Here is a 22,218-nt window from a genome sequence, read left to right on the forward strand (position 1 = left end):
GAGGACCAGCAGGGCAGACGACCGGAGTTTACAGGTATGTCTTAGGCAGAGCAGTCAGCTTGGGACTCTAGATCTGGTTGGCTCGGTGGCGCAGGCTTTGCAGGAGTCCAGCCAGATCTGCCAGCTCGCAGCCCTACAGGTTCGACAGGATTGGTGGGGCAGAGAGAGCTCTTCGGAGGGACCTCGCCTCCATTCAGCGACTCCAGCAGGCATCCCCGGGCTCGGAGGAGCTTCGGATCCAGGCCCTTCGAGCCAGAGCCCTTCTTGAGGAGACACTCCAGCATCGCTCAGAGTTTTCCTATCACGCCTCTCTCTCCTTCTGGGCCCGGAAGGGTGACCGGATGTGCAGGGAGTTCTTCAGGACGCATGGCCAGAGAACTGCAGGTGATCAGCTTCGGAGTCTCAGGACAGTGGAGGGACACATCGTTACGGATCCGAGAGAGGTCTTGGGGTTGGCCACTGACTTCTACAGGACCCTTTTCCAGCAGGAGCCGCTTGCCCCTCGTACTCGACGTGCCCGTGAGGAGGTGTGGAGGCACACTCCATCCCTGGTCCAACCTAGCATGCAGGCGACGTTGTTGGCACCGTTCACCACGGATGAGATGCTGGAGGCCTTGATGGCCATCGATGGACAGAAATGCCTAGGTGAGGATGGGCTATCCTGGGCATTCTTCACCTCCTTCTGGGACCAGATCCATCAGCCCCTCCTTGCAGCTCTGCAGAGGATTTTCAGCAGCGGTCATATGCCAGAGAGCCTTTCCTCGGGACTGATTTGCCTCATCCCGAAGGGAGGAGATAGACAGGAGATCCATCAGTGGCGCCCGATCACTCTCCTTACCACTGCCTACAAAATCCTCGCCAAGATGATCAGCGCCAGAGTTCGGCCTCTACTCCCAGACCTCATCCATGACACTCAGACAGGCTTTGTCCAGGATCGCAGTATCCTAGATAATGTCTTCACCTTTTCAGAGGCGGCGGAGTGGGCTCAGCACAGCGGATCACACCTTGCCATCCTACTTCTCGACTTTGAGAAGGCCTACGATCGAGTGGACTGGTCCTTTCTGGAGGGGACTCTGGAGCAGCTAGGTTTCCCAGCAGGTTGGATTCAGGGTATCTCAGCTTTGTACAGGACAGCTTCTAGCAGGGTCATCATTGGAGGCAGGATGGGTGAGCGTTTTAGCTTGGAGAGATCAGTGCGTCAAGGCTGCCCCCTTGCTCCTTACCTGTTTCTCTTCTTTGCCGAGGCTATGACTTACTACCTTCGGGCGAGGTCTACAGGGATCAGAGGTGTTCGCCTTCCACTCCGGGAGGACACGGAGCTTTTGGACTTGGAGTATGCGGATGACACAGCCCTGTATGTCCAGGACGATGAGATGATGGTGGAGAGGGTGCGGATGGCCCTGGAGGTCTTTTGCTCGGCTGCTGGTGCGAAAATCAACTGGAACAAATCAGTTGGTTTTCTCATAGACCCCGGGGCGTGTTCTCAGTGGGGGAGGTTTTTGGGTTTCAGGTGGATCCCACGGGGACAGACAGCTAGATACCTTGGTTTTCAGGTCGGCCTGGACATCACGCCAGCTCAACAGTTTCTCCCGGTGCTAGATTCCATTCGACGGAAGCTGGCTTTCTGGAGCACTGCTAAGCTTTCCCTTGCAGGTCGTGCCCTGGTAGTTAACCAGGTCCTCCTAGCCACGGCTTGGTATGTGGCTTCCTGTTGGTGTTTCTCGAGATCCAGTGTGGCACAGCTCAGGAGGCTGGTTCGGAACTTCCTTTGGTCCGGGGAGGATGGCCTCAGAGATACCAGAGCCAGGGTCGCTTGGCAGACAGTCATTCTTCCGCAGGCTGAGGGTGGCCTGGGGGTCATCGATCCAGAGCTTCAGAGTCAAGCCTTGTTAGGCAAGCTTGTCATCCGTGGTTTGACCCCGGGGGGCCAGACGTGGAAGATGCTACTTCAGCAGGGGGTCGGTTCTTGTGTCCCGCGCCGAGGTGGAGAGTGGCTACCGTCCCTCAGGAGGATCTTCACTTCCGCCCCGCTCACTCAGCCCCGTTCCCCACTCGTTCGTAGCCTCCTCATGGTTTGGAGGCGGCTCCGCCTCAGTCTCATTCAGTCCCCTCCTAGCTGTCAGGAGGAGATCGATCGCCAGCCGCTTATCTGGAGGAACGGTCAGGTCAGAGATGCCGAGGGCCTTCAGTTAGGGGAGAGATCACATATCAGGTGGGATGGCTGGATGAGGGGGCCAGCCCGGTCCCTTCGAGTTTGGAGGGACACGTACAGACATCTGGAGACGGCTGATCTCGCAGACGTAGCTGGAGGTGCATGTGGAGCCCAAGCAAGACGCACGGAGATCGACGGCGCGATCCAAGCTGATTGGTTGGTTCCACCTGAGCCTCAGATCCTCATGCCTGGTGACGACCGTTGGCTGGGACAGTTCACCCCCCGTGGCATCCCACTGGTGGTCACAGGACGTATGGATGACTCCTCTATTTCCTTCTTCGCGGTTATGGGGGATGGACGACTCAGGAGAGAGGATGCGCTCATCGGCCCCCTACTCCCATGGCAGAGGGTTCGGGTCGTAGGGCTTTTGGGGAAGGTCTGGCGTACCGATCCTAGCATCGAGCAGGATCAGATGCAGCTTTGGCGTCTCTGGCTTTGGGAGGGGCGGGCCTTGTCAAAGCTTGATTGGGACCCAGGAGAGTGGTGTTGGCTAGAGATTGTGACAGGACAGGGGCCGACCTCCTTCGCCTACAGCACGACTCTGGGCAGGCGAGTTCTTGGGAGGATGCAGAGCCGCCCCCCCACCCAGCGGCCCAGCTGGTATGCACAGGGTATTTCCAAGTTCTTTTTGCAGGCCTTCTGGAAGGCCTTGTGGGAGAGCTGACGGCCGCGGAAGATCTCCTACTTCCTGTGGCTTCTTGCCCACAAAGGTCTTCCAGTGGGGAGCTGGTTGCGGCAGATAGGCTAGGACGGATGCTGTCAGATTTGCCATGAGGATGAGGAGTCACCAAAACACTGCCTGTGGAGCTGCACTTGCGCCTAGGAAGTGTGAAGGTGGACTTTCGGGATTCTTACTCGCGCAGCACCGGAGCTAGGATTGATCACTTGGGGCGCGTTCTGTTGGTGCAGCACCGCACCTGGTCTTCATCACTTATTCGAGGCATGCCAGCAGGACCCCACCTTCCTTATCACACAGGGGACGTGGGGGCCGCTCGAGGGTATCCCGCAGCACCTAGCAGAGGCTGATACAGAAGTTCAAGAGAGGCAACCAGTCTGGGAGATTATTAGCAGCATTGCAAGGTGGCACATTTGGACCTCGCGTTGCGCGCAGATCCTCGGTGGCACCTCCTTATCGACTGCCCAGATCATGACGGATATTTGGAGCGAGATTATTCATACCCTCAGAGGCCAGTGGGACCAGATTCAGGGAGATTCCCGGGCCGGCCGGGAGAAGCGGAGACGCTTCCTTCGAGCTTGGGACACACAGGGCCTCTTCTTCGAGCAGACTTCGCAGGGCCTTCGGTGGCGCTACTCACCACCCCGATGGCTGTTCATTCACACTCGCCTTATCCCTCCGTGAGAGAGTGATTTATTTTTTGTTACCTTTTAGGGCTGTGTCCGATTTGTGAACGCAGCCCGTCAGCTACAAGCTGACCTTTTGTATCTTGCTCTCGAAGTAATATAATTAACACTGTTTTTTCGGGAAAAAAAAAAAATACGTATAAGGGTAATCCAAACTTCCCTCACATATGGTTGAACTTCAGTGAGGGAAGTGGGCACAAGGATTATTATTTACGCAATTCTCATTGTCAAAGGCAATTTAGAATTATGGAGTTTTCGTATTGAAACTTTGTCGAGACTATTACCAAATCATGGATGCCTTCATGAAGTCAAAGACACCAGTCAACTAATAGTTAGTTGCACCTTCGCCATGTGAAAAAGCTACAACATATTGATTAATCTCTTTTGCCCTAGTTCTTCAAGCTTTTAGACTCACATGGCCTCACGATTCAAACAAGCTTGCATTCCATCTTAAAAAGGTATGGATCTAGAGATGATCAAAAAGTCAAAATTCAATGGGAGATATAGATGGTGGCACAAGAAAAATAATGGGTTATAAGGATGAGAGAATGAGAGAGAGAGAGAGAGAGAGAGAGAGAGAGAGAGTTACACACACACACACACACAAAAAAACTACTAAAAAATCCCAAGAGAAAACAAGAGATGTAATTAACTACAATCTTGATGCCTCAATAGATATCTCATATTTGCCTGTTGAGTCATCGCTCACTGGTGAGGGACGTGAGCTCCATAATCTCTATATCTGGTGGTCCATATAAAGAGTGGTACATGATCTCCATCGTACATGGTCTGACCTGTATTTGGATTCTGGGTGGCCTCTGTGGCTTTGGCTCTGCTCCTCATCACCTGTTTTCAGTAATCCACTCTGCTCTCATATCAGCTAGCTACTTCTCCACTCCATTGTGGACCGATGCTGACTCAAACGTGTAGAAGCAAATTGCATGCCACATCACAACCATTTTCCTTACAGGGAGGTTGGGATACTATCCATTAAATTCACATGATACTCTACTGAATTGTAATGATGAATCAACATCATCTTAGGACTTGTGTAAGCAATTGTAACTGTCCTAATCTCTTTGTCCAAATTAATTAGCTCGACTCCAACTATGCTAAGGTATCTAGAGACGCCTATCAATTTGTGCAATAAAAATTTTCGCATCATGCATATGGCACACTTATCTTAGAGTAGAGTAATGCTTGCTACAAAGCCACAACTTGTTAATATTGGAAAATGAACGTTCTTTTTCACTTTTCTGAAGCTCTTTCCACAACTTCACAAAACCATAGCTCTCTTCAATGTCAAGACCTTAGCCTTCTTTTGTTCATTAATATGCAGTCATCTGAAAACCTTTCGAGTTCACAGCTAGTCAGTGCTTTCAATTCAACTTAATTTTGCACCTAGTAAATGCCTTCTTTCATTCAGACATAGCCCACACTAGGTGAACCACGTCTATCAGTATCTCTCTCTCTTTTGTTTTGTTTTTCTTTTAAGCTCAGCCACTGCAGCTAGTACACATCTTATTTCTGCACAATTTGTAGCAACCAACTGCCTAACTAGATACTCAGCATGAAGCTTAGTGGAATATTCCAACCTCAACCAGCTTATGCTTCAGCTACGAGGTCTATCTTTTAAGCTGACCGATGACTGTAACAGGAAACAATCAAAACCAATTAGCAATTCTGCTTCTTCAAAGATGCTATGTCACAGCTTGAGTGCAGTATATAGAAGCACATGATACCAATAGAGACCCTTTTAGAACCAAATATTCTCCTCTTGATTAAACAACCATTTCCAATTTTCATGCTATCACCAGCTTCACTCTAGATAAAACATGCACTCCATAGAAATGAAAATACAGTAGGATTATATTCTCCCAAACAAAGATACGGATGCATTCAGTGCAACAATATTGCATTGAGTGAATTTCATTCTCAGATATTGCATAATGCTCATTGTTATAAATTTCTTCCCTTGCTTTTCAGAACTTAGGTCACCTCATATTGATTCAGCACAGTTTGTAGAAAAACAGGGCCGCGAATCTGCAAAAAACTCTTTTGATGATATTAGGGAGAAAGGCCTACAAGACACCCAATCACCTTACATATCATGTGTAACCGTGCAACATGCTTCATGAGCAAGGTCTTACAATTGTTTACCCAGGTTAACCGTGGACAATGTTTGATGCAAACAGCATAGCGAAAACCAATATTGAGATGCACTTCTTGTAACCCTAATTTACTGTCAGAGCAACATGAATTATGCCAAAATTTCATCTGGAAATCCCTATTTGCCTCAGAGTAGTTATTGAATAATATTTATACTACAGAACAAATTAGCACTTTCAACTATTCGTGCTAGCACTTCAAGGAACCAGTATACAAGGTTAACCTTTGTATCTTTGGTGTCAGTAGAACCTATGGTTTCAAGTCTAATGGCTATACGACAAATAACACTTCCAAACTTTGTGCACAATACTCAAGAACCAGAAAACGCGATGGGAGGGCAATAAGTGTGTGATTTGTGCTTCAGTAGATCCTCATGGTTTTAACACTAAGGCCAGCCCAACCTTGGCTTGCTTCTCCAAGGCCCTGGTATCCACCTCAGTTGAAATGGTGACTGTTGACTTAGGTCTCCACTCATGCTGCAAGACTGCCCCCACCTTACCATGATTGTTCATCCGAGTCTTCACAGTAGTAAGGGAATCCAGTGCATAAGAACTTCCAACTGTGAATGTATTTTCGTTGGTGGAAAATTTCCGAGAAATCTCTGCAGCCACAGTTGTCTTTGTATCTGGACTGATATTATGCAGATAAGAGGCCTTCAAAGTGTCACCTTTATCCAATCTGTGACAGGAAAGACTCATTTACCACTTTTATAAGTCAAGAAAGCTCTCAGAGCAGAGACCAAGAAATAAAGGACACCATTGCAAATTGGTATTCAAGTGACATTAAAATAACGACAGCCAAACAGAAAAATTCGTACAAGAGAACTGCAGCGCTGAAGTCTGGCTTTGTAAGCCCTAGACCTGCATTGTACTTGGTAAAAGCTCCAGATCCTGTGTCAAAAGCAAACTCCCCACCCAAAGCAAAGCCTTCGCTACCAAAGGCCCCATTAACGTCCACAATTGGAACAGCAGTCAACCCAAAGACAGAGCTGATGCCAGCATATTCATTATGATACTGCAACTCCATCTGACCAAAAGGCAGAAATACAATGGACAAGGAATTACTTGTGAAACTACACAATCATATTTGAAGTACTCGAATTTTACTTTCGGTTTGACTTCTAGTAGCTGGCTCTTAAGCTCACCTTCCCAGATCGTTGGTCTGGGATAGTGAAGCTGAAGACTGACTTGAGACCTGGAGCAAGCTCACCCACTGTCACTGTGGTAAAGATCTACATCAGGATACCATTCCCATGTCAGTAACAATGAAATACCACGAAAGTTGAATGGGATGAAATTGTATTTCTCAAAGGGAACACAAGTGCATGTCTATTTCACAGGGAGGGCAGGAAGAGTTAAAATTCTCCGACATACAAGTAAGCTGAAAGGTACAAGGATATGGATATCTAAGGAGCTCACTCCTACCCAGCTCAAACAAAGGAATATTGAGCTCACTAAAGTGAAGGATGGGTCTCCTGAGACGGACTAGCATTAATTAGATATTTCAAATCTAAACCCAAAGACTCTCAGTCTTAAACTGATGTAAAGAAGGCCACTTTATTATAGGACTAGAATATAGATGAGTGCTATAATAATCCCGAGATGAGATGCTAAGTGCACTGGACTCTCTGATACTCAGTGATATACTAGCTACTCTTTTTTGGTGTGTATGTACTTTGTCTTATAGGCCCGTGAGGCCTTCGGAAGACATTAATAAATCTTTCTTTCTCTCCCTCTTCCTTTTTTGGGTGTGTACTTTGTCTCATAGGCCTGTGAGGTCTTCTGAAGACATTATTATATCTTTCTCTCTCTCCCTCTTCCCACCTCTCCTTCCCCACAAAAGAAAGATGTTACAAAATTTAGTAACATCATGTTGCGGTAAAAGGAATATGGATGCTTTGGTCAACTTCTTCCATTTTGGTCAGGACTATCTCTACAAAGTGATTGAGGTAACTCCTAGTCAGAATAACGGTTGATTTAGGCTTTACCCATTGGGTCAAGGAAACATGCTACTTTGTACCCTATAAACAATTTGAAATGTCTAATGGCTTGATTGTGTCAGCTAGCAGTACCTTACGTTTTCTTCTGGACTCTGCAACATCTTTTGGAGTTTGAAAATCATTGGAATCACTAATGGAACAAGAAGTGGGAGGTGTCAAAGGAACCTGCATGGCCTAGGTCAGGTAGGCAGCTATTGGCATGCTTTTATGTTGTTTTAAGTCATAAACACTCTGGTGGCTTGATGACGTGAATCATAGGCAGCCTCTAGCGCTCAATTTCTAACAATTACCACCTCCCAAAACCCTTGTCTTTGGGCCACATAATATCAGAAGATTGTATCAAGATTGTTCAGGTCTTCCAGGATTATCCTCTCCTCCTCAAGACTAGCTTTGAAGCTTTAATAAAGACACATCATTGCAAGTAAATAGTGGAAGAATACATAGGCTAAGGGATCCAATTGAGAATACTCCATTCCCAAAGGATCTACTTGCCTGTATAGTAGACTCTTTCAATGGAACTGCTGTCCTCAATGAATGTGCCCTTCTTAGTTTTCCCTTGTCAATGACATGGACTACTTAGTACTCTAAGACAATTCCTATTCCGTGTAATTGTTGTTCATCATCGCATCTACAATACGACCGTATGGGTAGATAGCCAGAGTTTGGAAACTGCTGGGCAGGCTGAGAGCTAATGCTGTCCCTTGGGACTCCGGCACCGTGTCGGGAGCTTGGAGGAAGCTAGAACAGATTAAGGGAACACAGCCATCTCTAAGCATACACGTGCTAAAGGAGATTGTTATCCCAGAGGCCTTTGATTGGCTTGAAGACAATCTTGCCATGAATGCTGTCAAACTCATCCACTCCTAAACCCAGTGCTCTCCTTTCCAAATGTTTACTAGTCCACCTAGGACTCCTAGTGTACTCAACACTAGGTTAGTACTAACTGTACTGTCTGTCCTAACTACATCAGTGAGAACCTGTGAAGGACCATGAGGGCTACAGTAGAGCACTAAGCTTCAGCAGGCCCAAAAGGGCTCACGAGTGCTGGCAAGTGGGCACTCAAGCACTAGCAGCACATGAGGCTTTCAATGTAGCTTGAAGTGAAGGTGCATGAGGAGCACTAGAGAATACAAGAAGAAAGCCATAGTAGGCTTGAGAGAAGCCTATGGCCAATGTAGCTCAAACCGAGAGGTACGTAAGGAGTACTGGAGAATTCAATAAGAAAGCCATAGTAGGCTTGAGAGAAGCCAGGCTTGGCTGAAATCTGAGAGCTTCAGCAGAGCATAAGCTCTAAGAGGAGCTAGGACAAGAGAAGGAGATCCCAGGCGACTCGAATAGTGCTGCAGCAATAGCATAGAAAGCCATAATAGGCTTGAGAGAAGCCTACTATGGCTTTCAATGTAGCTCAAACGAGAGGAGCATAAGGAGTCCTGGAGAATTCAATAAGAAAGCCATAGTAGACTTGAGAGGAGCTCAGCTTGGCTGAAATTTCGCAAAAGCTTCAACAACATATATAGGCTCTAAGAGCAGCTATGACAAACGGGGACTCGTCTAGTGCTGCAGCAAATGAATTACAATGCTGAGAAAATTTTGATGCACTCTACAAGCTAACTTGTAGGCAAGCTCACTACTCTAAAGTATTCTGAATAGTATCTTAGAGACGTATTGGTCCATTCACCAATCCCTAGTGCTTTGACCAACTCAGGTCCTCTCAAATAAACTTCCTCATCTTCTTCAAACTCAACTTCCTCACCTTCTTCAAAGTCGACTTTCCTTCTATATGCATTCACATAGCTTTCAGCCTCTTCAAACCATCTTGGGCATGCTTCAACATTTGATGCATGTCTTGGACAAAGTCTTTGCCATTAATACTTTTCCTTTACAAGCCCTACAGATGGTGGAGCTCTAGGCTGAATCCAGACATCAACAAGAAAAGGCTATAGCCTGTCGCTGAATGTTTTGAAAGATTATAGGTGAACTCTAAAATTCAAGGGTTCTTCCTGATTCACCTTCCTTTTACTCCCATATACATGCAACATATCTTCTAGAGTGAAGCTGTATTACCATTGGAATGTGTATGGTCAAACATGCTCATATTCAACTCTGGTTCCAACTTATGAAACACAGCCCTCCAAACATGGCTATCAAACTTGCTACCCAGTCACCAACAATAGTGAACAGTGGCCCATACAACCTGAAAACACCTTTGACAACCAGACAACCAATCTTTGCCAACCCAAGTGCGTCACATATTTCTAGTTGGAATAAAATTGAGCCCTCCTCATCAATCTATCAATTATTACCCATGCACAATCATGATTTCTTTGCATACAAAATCCATAGAGATACTTGGACGCTTCAAAACTCTTTTCAAGGTGCATGAGTCTTATGAATTTCAGGATGTACCTTACTCAAACTATCATGACACTCATAAAAGCACTCCTATAAAAGTTAATGCCTAGTATCTTTGTTAAGCCATATACAAACTCTACCCTGTGAGGGAAAGAGAGAAAGAGTGGAACAAAGGAGACAGAGAGAGGGAGACACAAGAAGTGTGGGTGTGTAGAGTGTTGAGCCACACCACAAACTCATAGGTTTTATTAGGATTAGGCTTTCACCCTATGACTGTCTTAAGACAGTCATAGGTGTCATAACATTTTAAAGGGTGGCAATGTGCCTTTACCCCAACAACCTCCCACCTAAAGGCCAATGTGCCTAAAGGGGAGAAAAGAATAAAAATTACAGCAATATACAGTTACTGTATACAAGACCATAAAATAAGAATGGTCTCATCCTAATCCCATGATGTGGCGACAATGTGCAAACCGCTCTGTAGGCAAGCTCTTAGTGAGCAAATCTGCAGGATTATCATCAGTGTGCACCTTCACAAGCTCAAGCTGCTTGTCCTCCAGTACCTCCCTGATGAAATGGTATTTCACATCTATGTGCTTGGTCTTCTGATGAAAGACCGGATTCTTTGCCAACATGATAGCACTCTGACTATCACAATGCAAAACTGGTATATCTCCTGTAATGCCCAAATCTCCCACCAGCCGAGTAAGCCATATTGCTTCCTTGCAAGCCTCAGTGGCTGCAACATATTCAGCTTCAGTGGTTGACAGTGCAATGCATTTCTGCAACCGAGACACCCATGATATAGCACCTCCTGCAAATGTGAAAATATAACCGGTAGTAGACTTCCGGTTATCTGCATTCCCTGCATAGTATGAATCTGTAAAACCATGCACCAATGCATCCTGCCTACCATAGCATATGCACAAGTCTTTGGTACCCTTGAGATACCTCAAGACGCCTTTCACTGCTTCCCAGTGCCGCTTGCCTGGATTTGCCATATACCTGCTGATGACTCCCACCGCAAAAGCAATATCCGGACGAGTGGCAACCATGGCATACATCAAAGAACCAACTGCAGATGCATACGGAACCTTGGCCATCTCAGCCTTATCATCATCTGATCTGGGGCTGTCCTTACTGCTGAGTTTTAAATGTGGAGGCAACGGGGTACTAATAGACTTCCCCCCCTCCATTTTAAACCTCTGCAGTACTTTGTCAATGTACTCCTTCTGTGACAGAAACAAAAGTCCCTTGGATCTGTCACGAATAATCCGCATACCAAGAATATGGTTTGCATCACCCAAGTCTTTCATGTCAAAAGACTTATGCAGTTGCTTCTTCAAAGCACTAATCTCCTGCTGAGATTTGCTGGCAATCAGCATGTCATCCACATATAGAATGAGTGGCATCAAACTGCCATCCTTTGCCATTTGTGTAGAAGCAGTGATCGGTCTCACACCTATGATACCCTTGGGACTGCATGAAGGCATCAAACTTCTTGTACCATTCTCTTGGCGCCTGCTTGAGTCCATACAAGCTCCTCTTGAGCTTACACACAAGCTGCTCTTTCCCTTTAACAGCATATCCCTCTGGCTGACTCATGTAGATCTCATCATGGAGATCTCCGTGAAGAAAAGCAGTCTTCACATCCATCTGACATAAATCCATGTCCGCATGAGCAACAAGAGCTAACACTGCTCTCAAAGTAGTCATTTTGACTACAGGGGAAAAGATCTCATCAAAGTCAATGCCCTTCTCCTGCTTAAATCCCTTGGCAACCAATCTGGCCTTATACCTCGGTAAAGCATTTGAATCCACTTTGACTTTGTAAACCCACTTGCATGGCAAAACCTTTCTGCCTGCAGGTAGCTGCACCAAATCCCATGTATCATTTTGAAGTAGGGAGTCCATTTCTGACTGCATGGCTTTCTCCCACTTCCTTTTCTCTGTTCTTCCCATAGCTTCCTTGAAGCTGGAAGGCTCACCACAATCTGTCAGCATGATAAAATCAGCCACATTATTGGCTCCTGGAACAAACCTGTCAGGAGGCCGTTGTACACGGGTGCTCCTCCTAACAAAATGTTCCGGATTAGACTGCTGTCTAGCCTGTTCGTCATGCATGACGGGTGGCTGTACCACCATATTTGGCTGTTCTACAGCGCCATTTGCTGGCATATCCAGTGGTGCATCATTGGCAAAATTGTCTGGCTGATTTTCAGCCTGTATACCCTCTTGAACAGGGTTATCTACAGCAGCCTGCTGCTGCATATTAATGGGCATTCTTTGCTGTCCGACATCATCATAAATAACCCTCTTGTATTCCACAGGTTGCACGGGTTCTTTGTGTACACTATCCTCTTTAAAGATGACGTCATTGCTGCGTATAATCTTCCGTTTGACGGGATCCCATAACCTGTACCCCATTTCACCTTCGTCACCGTAACCCATGAAGATGCATCTGAAAGACTTTCGGTCCAGTTTGGTGCGCAGTTCTTTGCGTACATGAGCAAAGCACTCGCAGCCAAACACACGTTAAGTGCTTATATGAAGGTGGCTTGCCAGACCACACCTCCTCTGGCACTTTCAACTCCAAAGCCTTGTTCGGCGACCTGTTAATTAGGTAAACTGCTGTTTGCACGGCTTCTGCCCAAAAGCCATGGGGCAATGCAGCATAAGACAACATACATCCAACTTTCTCCTGAATAGTTCGATTCATCCGCTCACTCACACCATTTTGAGATGCATTATGAGGGGTTGTGAGTTCCTGTTTAATGCCCTTAGCTTCGCAAAACTGTACAAAAGCATGTGACACATACTCACCCCCATTATGGGTCTGAGGCATTTCAGCCTGCGTCCTGTCCGATTCTCAACCTGAGCGACAAACCTCTTGAAAGCATTTAAGGCATCGCTCTTATGCTTCAAGAAATAGACCCACACTTTGCGTGTGGCATCATCAATAAAAGTAATGTAATACTTTGCACCCCCTAGTGATAGCTGTGGCATCTCACACAAATCAGTGTGCACTAGATCAAGCGGTGCTCTATTCTGGGGAGTTCTCCTCTTATGAGGAGTCATAGAATGCTTTCCAAAAAATGCAATGATCACGAGTAGGCAAATCTGAAAATGAAAGAGACGGCAGATAACCCAAACGTGACAGTTCTTGCATTCCTTTAACGGACATGTGTCCCAACCGGCTATGCCACAATGAAACCTTCGGCAGCTCGGTTATGGAAACAACATGATTACCTACACTGGAAACATAAAGAGGGTACAAGGTATCACTCTTATAACCCTCAGCCACTACAACCTGGCCATCAGTAATTACCCATTTGGAATCCCCAAATGTGGTGTGGTAACCACTGTCATCCAACAAGCCAGTGCTAATCAGATTTTTCTTGATTTGCGGCACATGGCGAACACCATCAAGCATAAATATGCGTCCATCAGGGAATACTATCTGTATACTGCCAATCCCTGCAATCTGACATGCATAGTTGTTCCCAAGATGAACAACTCCATGAGTACTTGTGTAGGAAGTAAACCACTTCCTATGAGGAGTAACATGAAAAGAAGCACCTGAATCCAAGAGCCAGGTGTGCATGTCATGGCCATCAATAATCAATGTATGTGCAATTACAGGAGAAGAGCATAAAACATCATGTCTGTCACTGTCACTGTCCTCTGCTGCAACATTCACTGCATCCAAGTCATCTGTCTTGGCCTTGCCTTTGCCTTTGCTTCCACTGCCTGCATCCTTTGTCTCAGCCTTCTTGGCTTTCTGATCCCGTATAAACTTGAAGCACTTAGACTTCACATGTCCCTTCTTGCCACAGTAAAAGCATTCAATATCCTTTTTGCCACGGGACTGACTGCGGGATTTGGACTTGCCAGCAGATCTCCCTTTTTGCTGAGTCCTACCTCTTTCCTGTACTTGCAAAGCATTGGAAGACTTGCTGCCCATATTATTCTTCCTGCTCATCTCCTCCATAAGGAGAGAGCTCTCCACATCAGCATACATAAGAGTGACATTTGAATTTGACAGAGTGGTCTTGAAAGTGTCCCAACTCTCAGGGAGGGTACACAACAAGAAAGTAGCCTTGAACTCCTCATCAAGGTTCAATCCCTGTGCAATAAGCTGTGTAAAGATGGCATTGAACTCACTCAAGTGTGAGGTCATAGCTGTACCTTCCTTCATGCGAAGGTCGACAAGCTTCTTCAACCAATAAACCTTACTGGCTGAACTCTTTTGGGCATACAACTCTTCTAGCCTCTGCCATAGGCCATAAGAGGTCTTTTCAACCTGAACATTGAACACAAGAGAATCAGTGAGAGTAAGCATAATAGCAGCCCTTGCAGACAAATCAAGTTCCTCCCACTCATCATCTGCAATCCCAGATGGCTTGACACCCTTCACCCTTATGGGCTTAGAAATCTTCTTTAGCAGAAGTACATTCAAACACTGTTCTGCCCATAATGCATAATTGTGTGCCCCTTCCAATTTCTTTATGTTCAGTATTGAAGATTCACTTCCCCCTGATGCCATATCAGATAAGGAAAGTGCCTGACTCCCTGTAAGTCAAAAAATTGACTAAATAAAATTCTGATTTCTCAGAAAACCTGCTCTATCAAGAGCCAGGAGCACTCACAATAGTGCTGTTTTTTACTGTCAAAAATTCTGCAGCAAAACAGAAAATTTTCCCTCCAGTCACTGTACCTTCTGACACACTGTACCGTGCTCAAATAGGCATAAAATAGTAACTTCAGAATGCTGCAGCTGTTCCACAAGTGCTTTATCAGTGCATCATCATCTGACGAAGCACAAAACACTGCTGTCCTGGACACTTCTCCCACCTCAGATGAGGTATTGCACTGATTTTATATGCATAAACCACTTGTCATACACTGTTTTGTCCACTGAAAAAGGCTCCAAACACCTCAGCCTGTCACAAAACCTGCAACAAAGTATGGGACAAATCCCAAACAATCACCCTTCTGCCAAGGGGATAAAAGGCATATGAAGTTCTCAAACAGTAACTCAAGTGCTCACAAGCAAAATATGGGCAAAAGCCCCTTGATTTGACACCTGTACCAAGTAAAAAACACCTCAACACTGAGGTAGCATACAAAATACAGCGCTCTCCTGGCACTTTCACCTGACAATGTAATGCATAAACGGCCCTGTGTACACAGTAACAACACAGATCCCAACGTACAAACACTGAAGAGAAAATCTTTTGAGCATTGTGAACGATGGACAGTTAGGGACCGAGTAAACTCGATGCGCCCTGGCCAAGCGTGGCTCAACTGAGATTTTCAAAGTGTCGTACACAGAATGTGACCTGCAAGAAATGTCACTGAATACACTGCGGAAACAAGACCAATGTGGGCACCCTGGCTCCACACTGCCTCAAGGCATACACTGCATACACTTCCAGGCAAAAGCCCTATGAAATTGTCACCCGAAAACTGAGATTTGCACTCAGCAAAAGCATAAAAGCCCTCTGTAAAATCAAGGCATCTGACCTTCCCGAAACAAAATAACTGTGCAACCACCACACACTGTGGCACTAGTCACCTCAAGCATGAGGGACACAAGTGTACTTGCTGTACCTCGAACACACAGTTTTGAGAACTAAAAAAAAAAAATTCCGGGAATGAAGAGCAGAGTGCTCTCTCTTTTCCTTCTTCCCCCCCCCCCAAAAAAAAAAAAAAAAAAAACTGTGCCTGCTGTACCTTTTGTACCTGCGCAGGGTACCTGCGAGGGCACGAATCCCCAAAAAAATTTCGCCTTGTACTTGCTTGTCGCGGCGTCCGTACGGCCACGTCCGTACGGTACGGCTGCCTGTACGGCGTCCGTACAGCCGGTACAGATGGCCGTACCTGTCGCGGCTGCTGCCTTGCAGCCGGTCGATGGGCTGCACGCAGCCGGTGCTGCGCGCAGCGCACGCTGGCTGCGCTTGCCGGTGCTGTGCGGTGCGCGCGCTGGCTGCGCCCGCGCAGCTAGCAGCAGCTAGCTGCTGTTGCAGCTATAGCTGCGTGAGCAGCTGCTCCTGCGCGCTGGCTGCTCGCCCTGCTCGCTCGCGCTGCCCCGCTCGCTGCTGCCTCGCTCTGCTCGCGCGCTGCCGCCCTGCTAGCTGCTGAGGGCACGAGGCCCGAGGGGAGAGGTAGAGGTGGAGGGAGGGGTAGACCGAAAATGAGAGGGAGAGGTAGAGGCTCTGATACCACTTGTGAGGGAAAGAGAGAGGGAGTGGAACAAAGGAGACAGAGAGAGGGAGACACAAGAAGTGTGGGTGTGTAAAGTGTTGAGCCACACGACAAACTCATAGGTTTTATTAGGATTAGGCTTTCACCCTATGACTGTCTTAAGACAGTCATAGGTGTCATAACATTTTAAAGGGTGGCAATGTGCCTTTACCCCAACATACCCTCAAAGACAACTATCTAGTATTTTATACTTTTCCTTCTTTTTCCTTCGTCAACACAACTCTCTCAACACTAACTCAGAGAAGATGGCATTATGAAATGTAATCATAGAATAAGAATCAGAACTAATAGAAGTGTCATAAAATTTGAAAGAACACAACTTCTGCCCAAAATTTAGATCCTGGGTTTTGTCAGATCCAACTAGCAAAGAACAAACACAAAATCATATGCATACTATGGCATGCAAGACTGCTTGGTTTGAGCAATGGCTCATGACATTTCTTGAATGAAAGCATATTTTTAGACATTGAAACAAGTGCTGCCTGTTTTACTGATACAATGGCCTTCAATGTTAGCAAATAAAACACATGAAGCATCTCTAAATGACTCTCAAAGTCTTGCATGATAATATCTGTTGAGGACTTGTTTCTTTCTTTCAAAAGTCCTATGCTGTTGTCTGTGTCAGAGGTGAACCAAAGAGATCAGAGAGTATAAAATGACAGCTGGATTCAAAGAGTGGCTGACAGTAGGATGTACACAACTCGATTTCTACACTTTTGGTTTGTTTGATTTCTTGTAGTCTATCAAAGATATCCTTTATGAGTATAGTTGTGACATAATCCCGATCTTGTTTAGAGCTCAACAATCTAGATATATATAACAGTATCAATCTTTCTTCCTCACAAGTGATATAAATGGAGAGCTACCACAATCAATAGATGAATCCTTCTCAAGAAGATCCTCGACTTGCCTCCAAATATATGTTGCTTATGCTAAAGAAGTCCAATTGCAAGAATGAATTCCTTACTCTTGTAGACATGATCTGAGATCTTCTTCACTTCCCCCATAGCTCGTATGTGATTCATCACAGGATTCAAGCCTCCTTGCTCAGCAAACTCTTTCCATCATGCTGAAATTCAATTGTATTGGTTTCAAAGATCAAAACAGCTTGCTTTTATGCATCTTGGGATTACTCAAATGGCATCCTCATGATCAATAATAAAAGAAACCAATTTAAATATCCTTGAGTATGTACATGAACCATGCCATCAGCTATTGATCATATACTTTCACTGGTGAAGGATCACGTAGCCTAAAAGTGTTTAGCTTGAATATGAAGCTGATTGACTTAGGCATCTACGGAGACCAAGTCACATGTACTTCCTTCCTTAATGAGCAAAAGACCATGCTGATTCTGAAGGTCTCGATAGAGCTATTGGATTGAGAAATACTACCTTTTACTTCTCAAGATCCACTTCCTTAGCTCTAGATAGGGTCAATGAACTCTCTTTGTCAACAATCATAGAACGGATGACCTTTTCCTTCACAAGTAAAATGCTTGCCCTGTAAAGCTTCTTGGGCTTGACAAATTGTACTTCGATCTGAAGATGCAGCTTCCAGCCTGCCAAAAACATTCTCATTTTCTCCTCATCCTTATCAGAGTGAGGGTTGAAATTAATAGCAACAACTATCGCAAAAAATTATGTAGTTTGCAACTGATTCCCATGAGCTGATAGGACTTCTTCAACTTAAGAATAAGTCTCTTCCTAAGAGCCTACAGTCATCAAAGAGTGGCCCTACTATCCATTCTCGGGCTAATTATAGGCAGTATCCTGAATGAATATGTCCTTATTCGGATCCATGGTATTATCTTGCTTGGCATCGTTCAACCCTTAAGACTTGGACAGCTTTGACCAGCTCGCTAGTTTCTTCCCAATCTTGGCCTTGAGACCTCCTCTATGATGAGTTCTTATATAGGGAGAGGGAAATTTTCCATGTGGAAAAGCTGGAGATGGTGCCGGTCCTTCATCTTTACAACTGTTGATTTCATTTTTATCAATGTAGTATGGGGATGAAAGTCTAGGTGGCAATGGAGTCGCAAAAGAATGTCTCATAGCATTTGCTTGGCCTCCGCATATGAAGAATGTTTGAGAACAATCCAGACAGCTATGGAAGGCCATAAGGCTGACCTTACAAAGCATGTAGATCATGCATCAGAGTTTTCAAATACACATACAATACATTTGTGATGCAGTAGATATGACCATTTGAGGCAGCATGCCAGCTAAGAAGAACATTAACAAAGTATTGTGCACTACCAAGTAATTCAAGGGAAATGGCATTCTTGGAAGCCCCATCAGCTACGTTTGCCTTCCCCCTCTTCTTAGGAAACTTCCCCACCCCTTGACTGTTTCTCTTGCTCCAAACCCTCAAGCTGGCAAGCCTGGAGCCGTGGATCTGTGTACCTGCCCACATAATCTGTCCCAGCATGCAAAACGTCTGTTGTAGGTGTGCTAGAGGCCTCAAAACAGCTCCAAAAGGCAAAGGCGGCTATTCAAAGTGCACCGGGGTGCTGCAGCAAGTCTTAATGCAGAGAATCGATTGATTTTGATGTGCTGAAAGGCCAGAAAAACCTCAAAAGTGGCTGGAAATGCAGCTCCAAGGTGATTTAGGGTTTTGAAATGCTGGAGCACATGAGGAAAACACCCGGAATCACCTCTGATGTAGGCGGTTATGCTGCAGCAGCACCAAAACAACTCGAAATTGCAGTAGCAGCTGCAAACTAGGTCGAAAAGCCTCCAAAAGATCACGAAAATCTGCAATCAAGGCCGACAAGTGGTCGATTTCTGCTGTAGCATCCTGGAAACCCTGATTTTTAACGATGAGAAGCTCCAAAACGGTTCGTTTCCTGAAGAAAATGCCGACCAGCAAGCAAGGGAATGCGTCAACCAGCATGGAATGGAGGTGGCTGGCTGTGGAGAAGAAAAAATGAAGCAAAGCAGCAAGACAGAGGCGAAATGAGGCGGCTATGACAGAAAACCTGAACGGGCTGAGAAGGCTAATAGGAGGAGGTAGAATGAAGCAGGGCTGAGGCGGCTTCTGCAGGAGGGAAGAGGCTGAGCAAAATTAGGGTTAGGGTTAGGGTTAGGGCAGAGATGACGTGGCAGGGAGCGGGCGCTATGGCAAGATTGACCTGGTGTGAGTGTGTGTGTGTGTGTGTGTGTGTGTGTGTGTGTGTGTGTGAGAGAGAGAGAGAGAGAGAGAGAGAGAGAGAGAGGCTAGGGAGTGAAGAAGTGGTACACAAATGTAGAATCCATGAAGACTTTCGTTCATTCATCATCACTACATGAGAGAAGTGAAGTACAAGTCTTACAGGCCACACACTCACACACTTGCACCAAGTGCATATGGGATAAGTCCCATAGTGACACGTGGCACTCACACGACTCACACAATCACGAGTACTAGATCTCCCAGTACTACACACCAACACATCAAATCAACACACTCTTTGGCTATGATATCTCCAACAATATTGCGATCTCATGCCTATTTTTTGCAATGTGCAAGTCAAGAAACATGAAGTGGATCCATATGAAGGTTCACATAATTCGAGCACACATCTTCGGCAACTCCATCCAATTGCACCCACATCAATGAAAACAAAGTGCCTAAAGATAGGGAAGAGCCAAGCACCTAAAGTTACAGCCTGCTATGTGCAGGGGCAGCTGTTCATGGAAGAGGCCTCAGGCAAGTATTCCTATTAATAATACCAAAGAGGATGATTTGGGTGTATTGGCCTTCACCTTTCATGGCCTTCACTAACCGTAGTTAGTGAACTAACTGTGGTTAGGGGAAAAAACCTCTAAGTGAGGGAAAAGTGCCCCTAACCTACTTATTACATTACATTGGTCACTGCTAAATTATAACAATAATTCTAACACCCCCTTGTAGTGCCAATGTCATATACAAGGAAATCAATCACCAAAAGGAGATAAGTTCAAGGCACTGCGAAATGCCTCAAACTTTTCACATGGAAGCGCTTTGGTGAAAATGTCTGCAACATTGTCATGTGTTGACACATAGATCATACTGATCTCTCCTGCATGCAACACTTCTCTGACGTAGTGATAGTGAACCTCAATGTGCTTCGTGCGAGCATGAAACACAGGATTCTTTGCCACTGCAATAGCACTCTGACTATCAGTGAGAATTGGAGAAGGACCCTCCAATGAAAGATGAAGATCAGCAAATAAACGATGCAGCCAAACACATTCAACTGTCACTGTGAAAGCTGCCCTGTACTCAGCTTCACATGAAGAGGTAGCCACTCTAGATTGTTTCTTGCTCAACCAAGAAATACAAGCTTTACCCAAAAAGAAACAATTGCCACTTGTGGACTGCCTAGTGCCATAGTCTCCAGCCCAATTTGAGTCACTGTAGGCATGCATCTGCAAATCACCCCCCCTGGGAAACATCAAGCCAAAAGACTTGGTACCTTGCAAATAACGGAAGATGTGTTTTACACCCTGCCAATGCATAGTCTTTGGGCTGTGCATATATCTGCTCACCTGAGAAACTGCAAACTGAATATCAGGTCGTGTATTGCAGAGATAAATGAGGCATCCAACAGCCTGACTGTAGAGTGTGACATCAATTGATTCACCTGCATCATGCATTGCAAGCTTCAGCCCCGGCTCCATGGGAGTAGCTATGGGCTTACAATCCTGCATGTTGAATCTGTCCAAGAGTTTCTGCACATACTTGGATTGAGACATAACGATGCCACTTTTCTGTTGAGTGAACTGGATCCCCAAATAAAAGTGTAGCAGCCCCAAATCTGACATGTCAAAAGTGGTCTGCAATTCAGCTTTAAAATCTGCAATATTATCTTCATTTGACCCTGTGAGCAGTAAGTCATCTACATAAAGAATGATGACTAAAATATCCCCCCCATCCTTCTTGATGTAGAGGGTGCTCTCAGTTGGACTATTGTGCAGCCCCTTGCTAGTCAGAAAGGCATGAATTTTGACATACCATGCACGTGGGGCTTGTTTCAGCCCATACAAAGCTTTATTCAGCTTGCATACCTGAAGTGCATTTCCTGAAATTTCAAAGCCTGGAGGTTGTTTCACATAAACCTCTTCCAACAAGCCTCCATTAAGGAAAGCTGTTTTAATGTCCAACTGATGAACATTCCATTTAAAGTTTGCAGCCATAGTTATAACTGACCGGATGGTTGTCATTCTGGATGTAGGAGCAAAAGTCTCCTCATAGTCTATGCCCTTTTTCTGAGTATATCCTTTTGCAACCAACCTTGCCTTGTACCGATCAATGGTCCCATCTGGCTTTCTTTGAAAACCCACCGTGTACCTATAGCATATTTACCTCGTGGCAAATCGACAACTTTCCATGTCTGATTTTTCTGAATGGACTGCAACTCATCGTGCATGGCATTCATCCAATGCACATTATCCTGTGCCTCTTCAAATGTCTCAGGTTTTTCCTCATCAAGAAGAGTACATGCATAAGCTGATTCAACTGAAAGAGCTCCCCCCCCATGCCTTACTGCACTCCGAGTTCTGCCAGGTAATGGAGCATCAATTTTACTCTCCGTGAGAGTTTGTAACAGCCAATTTGGGACTGCTTTTGCTGCATGTATATATGCAATTTCTTGCTGAACAACCTCTTCCACTGCTTGTGAAGGTGGTAAGACATCCTGTGGCTGAATCGGTGCATGTGGAGGTATCTGAAAATTTTGATTTGCATCAGATATATCAGCAGGAGAACCCAAGGCAATGGGTAGTAATCCCTCAAAGACATCATCGGAAGAAGTAGGCAAATCAAATTCAGCTTGAGTGTGAGCTGAATTTTCTGAAAATATAACATCTCTACTGACAATAATCTTGCGTGTGAC

At 45.5% G+C, this 22,218-nt stretch overlaps 1 protein-coding gene across 1 annotated transcript in view; it reads right to left on the reverse strand.

Moving 5' to 3' along the window:
- Positions 1 to 5,612: 5,612 nt before the first annotated feature.
- Positions 5,613 to 22,218, reverse strand: part of LOC147890512 (mitochondrial outer membrane protein porin of 36 kDa-like) — a 103,222-nt gene continuing 86,616 nt past the window's right edge. Inside the window, exons 5-7 of the mRNA XM_087390907.1 lie at positions 6,888 to 6,974; positions 6,561 to 6,769; positions 5,613 to 6,421 (exon numbers count right to left, since the gene is read on the reverse strand). Of these exons, the coding sequence (XP_087247033.1) occupies positions 6,115 to 6,421; positions 6,561 to 6,769; positions 6,888 to 6,974 (603 nt within the window). The 3' untranslated portion in view covers positions 5,613 to 6,114. The remainder of the gene's footprint in view (positions 6,422 to 6,560; positions 6,770 to 6,887; positions 6,975 to 22,218) is intronic.

Source organism: Dipteris shenzhenensis, chromosome 19 (assembly GCF_047967505.1).
Source record: "Dipteris shenzhenensis isolate YYH24624 ecotype China chromosome 19, Dip_SZ_1.0, whole genome shotgun sequence".
NCBI lineage: Eukaryota > Viridiplantae > Streptophyta > Polypodiopsida > Gleicheniales > Dipteridaceae > Dipteris > Dipteris shenzhenensis.